General features: G+C 39.2%; 1 protein-coding gene across 1 annotated transcript in view; it reads left to right on the forward strand.

Annotated features, from left to right (window-relative positions):
- Positions 1 to 4,298, forward strand: part of ltk (leukocyte receptor tyrosine kinase) — a 109,068-nt gene extending 104,770 nt beyond the window's left edge. Inside the window, exon 29 of the mRNA XM_047345210.1 lies at positions 58 to 4,298. Coding sequence (XP_047201166.1) covers positions 58 to 1,074 — 1,017 coding nt within the window. The 3' untranslated portion in view covers positions 1,075 to 4,298. The remainder of the gene's footprint in view (positions 1 to 57) is intronic.
- Positions 4,299 to 4,985: the final 687 nt, after the last annotated feature.

Raw genomic sequence — 4,985 nt, forward strand, 5'->3', positions numbered from 1 at the left:
AAATGCTTACTTTCTTCAGATGCATAAATGTCTGCATGTGTCATTTTTCTTTATCAGGACCCTGATGTGATAAATACCCCTCTGCCTGTTGAGTATGGCCCCAATACAGAAGATGATGTCAGCACAGTGATGCACCCCGCTGCCCCCACCTCAGCCAGTCTCACTCCTTTACTGGTGTCACGCCCTGTTTGCAAAGATTCGTCCTCCCTGCTCGGTTTCTCCCCCAAGGGCTTCAGACCCCCAATTCCTCCCCCACAGCCCACCAAACCTCACCTTCTGCTACAGAGAACCCAACCTGTTCATCAAGAAGTGACTTCGTGCTGTGAAATACTGGAGCCGTCCTGGGCTGAAACCATTCCTGCCCCTGGTTTGTCAGCCGTAGCAAATTCTCTACATCCTGAGCCTCCTCATCACCATCCCTGCTCCAGAAATAGCTCCTCCTCAGGGAGTCAAAAGCAGAAAAACAGGACCAAGAACCTTTGGAACCCAACATATGGTTCCTGGGTGCTGGAAAGCTTCAGGCCGAAGAAAACACTGGCTCACACTCAGTCCATGCCGCTCTCAAGTTCCACCCCCAACCCCCAGTCTTGCAACTCGACTGCAGAGAACAACAAAGCTGTTTGTGGTGGAACCAGCAGCACCTACCTCAGCCCAGCTTTATCTCCAGCCTCCCAGGTTCAAGCTGCACCGTCTGCTCCTTCCCACAAGGCCTCAGCAGGGTGCACCACTAAAGCTGGGGTGGACCTGGCTAAACTCCAGAGTTTCCCCTGTGGAAATGTCAACTATGCCTACGATGAGCAGAGCTATGAGGCAGAGAGCCTACCCCTGGTGAAGCCCAAAGCCTCAGAAGTCATCACAAGCCGCAGCAGTACTCCGAGCGTTTCACCAGGAACCGGCCTGGGTGTGGTGCTGGGGTTCAGCAGCGCGTCAGCTTGCATGCCTAAACTTCAGCTGAAACGCCACGCCAGCTATGGACACGAGGACTTGAGAAGACACGTTAAAACAGAGAAACTCAGTCGTGACCGAGACTCTGGCTTTTCTCTGTCTGAAGACCTGAGTGCTGCACACATCTAGAAATCTGCACGTGGCCGCAGAGACGTTGGTTCCGATTAAATCCACCAGCTGGATGATGAGAACTGCACAAGATCAAATGACTGCAGCTGTATGATATGCTGGAAAACTCAACGAAATGCTGACAATTAACACTTTTCTGTATTTTTTTACAGTCACTGCTGTACTCGGCACCCTTTCCTGGGCTTCTGGTATAGAGGTAGCTAAACACAAATGCTGAAAAACCGATTCTGAGCAGCTCGTCGTTTGATTTTCACTACTACGTAGCCATCTTTTTATCCTACCTTTGTTTCATGATAGCTTTGGCAGAAAATCTGTACAACCTCAAGAGGTTTTGAGTGAAGGAGTTTTAAGGTAGCAATGTTTAGGAAATACTGACATCTAGTGGTCAAAAAGAGATTTCAACAATCCAATTTCACATTATGGAGCTACAAATTGCATCTGTAGTTATGGTTAAAAGCTAATAAATACACACCTGATCTGGTTTTTACCAGATTCTAAAATTCTTTAACAGGCAACAGATTCCAGTCATTATTTACTGAATAGAGACGAAGCCAGAATGAAAAACCTTGTGAAATAAACTGCTAAGTATATACAAATCACAGAATTTAGAGGATTTGCTTTCTTCTTACCATCGCTTATATTGGTACCTTAAATTACCTACTGAGAAGAAAACAATTGTTTTTCAAATTTTACTTTCATCTATGTAAAGCCAAACTTTATTTCTTCCTATTTTTACTTTTTTATGTTATTTGTTTTTACATCATTTAAGTTTATGATCCCCATTCCAGTAGTTTTTCTACATCTGAGCAGATGCTGCTAGTTGCATCTTTTTACATCTCTCACATCTTCCCTTGAGATATATCTACTGATGTTTTTCTTCTTTTGTTGTTGTAGATGATTCAAAAATAACAAGGACTGGAATTTATGAAAGCAACACTTTACCAAAGTTCATTAGATCTGCACCTGGGTTTTTATTGTGGTGCTGTGCTCACCTTAACCGTAGGTCTACACCCAGCTCCAGTCAGAGGTTTACATCCACTTGTCATCAACAAGGATGTCCAACTGATTCTCAGCTTTTACTTTCTGACATAAAACTGTAAAATTGCGTGCACTGATTTGAATTCATTGTGGATTTCTTTACATTCTCAAAGGATTCAATTTGCACATACTGGCTAAGATTCAGCATTTGTCTTTAAGAAATGTTGAAAAGGAAGGATCTTTTAACTTGACAATGCAAAGGTCTCTTAATTTCTTGTTTGTCATCATGACTAAGTGCAGCTGGTGATTTCTCTTTGCAACATAAGGTAGATTTGTTTGACAAAATGTATTGGACTCACTTTTAAGGGACTAAGAGATTAACAGTCCATAAAATAGCACACAAGTAAAAGTTATTCAAATGTCCATTATGAGACAGAACCAAACTGGGATGGAAGGACATTGCCTTGGATGTTCAGGAACTGGCCCCGAACTGGAAACTCCTAGAGGACCAGTGTCATGGTTAAAGCAGTTTCACACCACCATGGACTGAGAGAGTGTCATTCAAGGAACAAACCCCTGCTCCAAAATCAACACCTTAAGGCTGATATGGACAAAAAGCTCAACCCCTTCTCGTGAAAGGTTTGATGGTCAGACGAGACAAAGATTAGTTTTGATGACAAGAAGAATGTTTGGATTCAAAAGGAGGCTTAAAAACCTAAGTACGCCGTACAGATTGTTAAGCATGGTGGTGGTAGCATCATGCTGTGGGACTGTAAAACTGCTACTTTTACTGGTGTTTTGCACTACGAGGGTCAAGTGAACAGCTGGATGGTTGAAACAAGTTTACCTGGTTCATTGTTTGTAAAAAAAAAAATGCAGTCCTATATTTTATAATTGCTTCAACCTAAAAAAGAAAGTTTAAAAAGCTCTAAATTTATATTATATTCATGCCCACGAAAATGTGTGTCTGTAAACCTCTGACCAGAACTGTGTTTGCTTAGTTTAGGAAGGTTGCCTTTGACTGGAAACATTGAAGTTATTCAGCCATTAATGAAATACTTGATGAATGTTTGGATGAATGCTCAGACTTCATGTCCCAATGTTTCCTTCAGATGATGTGATTTATAAATTAATGGCTGAAAATTGGCCTTGCAGCTGTGAACATACACACACACACACACACCATATACCAATCAAACTGTTGCACGTTAACGCAGTCGTACATAATTAAATACAGACATAAAATGTCAAAATCCTATGTCATTATTTGTATTTCAATGCTATTTTTATTCATTCAATTTGTTTTTGTACCATATTTTAAATATGTTAACAGTATATTTCATTTGTTGAATATTTATTTGATGTGGCTATAGTCTGCAGCACTGTTCTATGTTTTATGTTCAAACCTGCTGAAATTAGTGACTCTGTTTCCAATTCAACCTAAAAATACTTAGAAAAACTGTAATATTTTTTTATTACATTTTATCTCATCCTCACCTATTTTTCTAAGATGTCTTTTCACATACTGTAAACTACAGATGCCTCAAGCAGAAATGCAGACCTGCGCTGTGCTCTGCTTGTTTTGTCCTCAGTAATCATCATAACATTTTTAGAGAATGCTGCACTTGAGCAGAGATTCATTTACATTCATATTTGCTTAGCCAGTAGCTTGTTAGCTTAACGCAGCTGTGAAAATCTTTATTTTTATACTCATGTCTGTACACTGGACTAACTCTTTACATTTTGTAAGTTGTGTTATTGTTAATGTTGACTTTGTAGTAGATCACTGCCATTAGACACTGCTTGTGCACTGCTGGTTTGACCAGTAGGAGGAAACGCAGTATTTAGATTTTGAGTTTATTGTTTAATGTGACAAGTTTATTAGTTTTATAATTTATAACCTCAACTCTTTCTCTCATTTATTTTATCATTTGAGGTTTATATAGATCTTCTTTATAAATTGTGCCCAGGCTTACCAGTATTAGTGTCCTTATTTCCAGCTGTTGACTTGTAAATAAAATCTTTAAAAATCTGTAAACCTGCTGGTGAATCTCTATAAAAGCTGCTTGTTCTATGGAAGTCATATTTGATCAATTCTGGATACCTTTTAGGCCAAACTCCCTTTAAATTAATGTATTTTTATGACATGATGGAGGCTCAACCTGTAATCCAAATATGTTCAACACAATTCATTGACTTAAACCTTTTTTCCTCACCTACACAAATAAATCAGAATATTTATCCTATTTGTGTCTATTTTGTCAATGAAGCATACCTGCCGTCCTCGGATTTGAGCTTTAACCCACATTGAATGCTTTTCTCCTTGTCACCTCAGAATGCCAATGTAGAAACTATTAAAAACGTCTTATCCCTCTTTGTTACACATCATCACACCAGTTTAGAAAAAATGTGTTTTTATATCTGAAGACAGACTGAATAAACATTGTAGGTGTGTAAAATAACCACTCCTTTACGCATACATGCTTAGTGAGAAATACATCCTTCAGTGCTTTGTTTTCCTAAAACTTTGTGGCTACTGATCCCTAGACTGCTGAACATTCGAACCCTTCATACCGAGTTTTCAGCTCCTATGTCTGTCTGGTTCAGGAAAACTTACAAATATGTCAGACGTTTATATATTTACATGTACATATATTATTATCCAGCAATTATGAATGGTTATAAAGAAATTACTCATATCCAGTTTTATCCAACAAAGCATAGACAGTGACACCTGTTTATCCTCATCTTGATTCCAGCTCTCAAATTCATCAGCCTTACTTTGTCCTGGCAAGTATGCTTGCAGCTCATCATCTTCCTCACTTCTTAATTTGAATTTATCCTTGCCGTGTTCAACTGATTTCTACACTCTTATTCATAAAGCGAGGCCCAATTCATTCTGTAAATGAATAAAAATGTGTATAGATTATGAG

Source organism: Girardinichthys multiradiatus, chromosome 19, assembly GCF_021462225.1.
Source record: "Girardinichthys multiradiatus isolate DD_20200921_A chromosome 19, DD_fGirMul_XY1, whole genome shotgun sequence".
In the NCBI taxonomy this organism is placed as follows: domain Eukaryota; kingdom Metazoa; phylum Chordata; class Actinopteri; order Cyprinodontiformes; family Goodeidae; genus Girardinichthys; species Girardinichthys multiradiatus.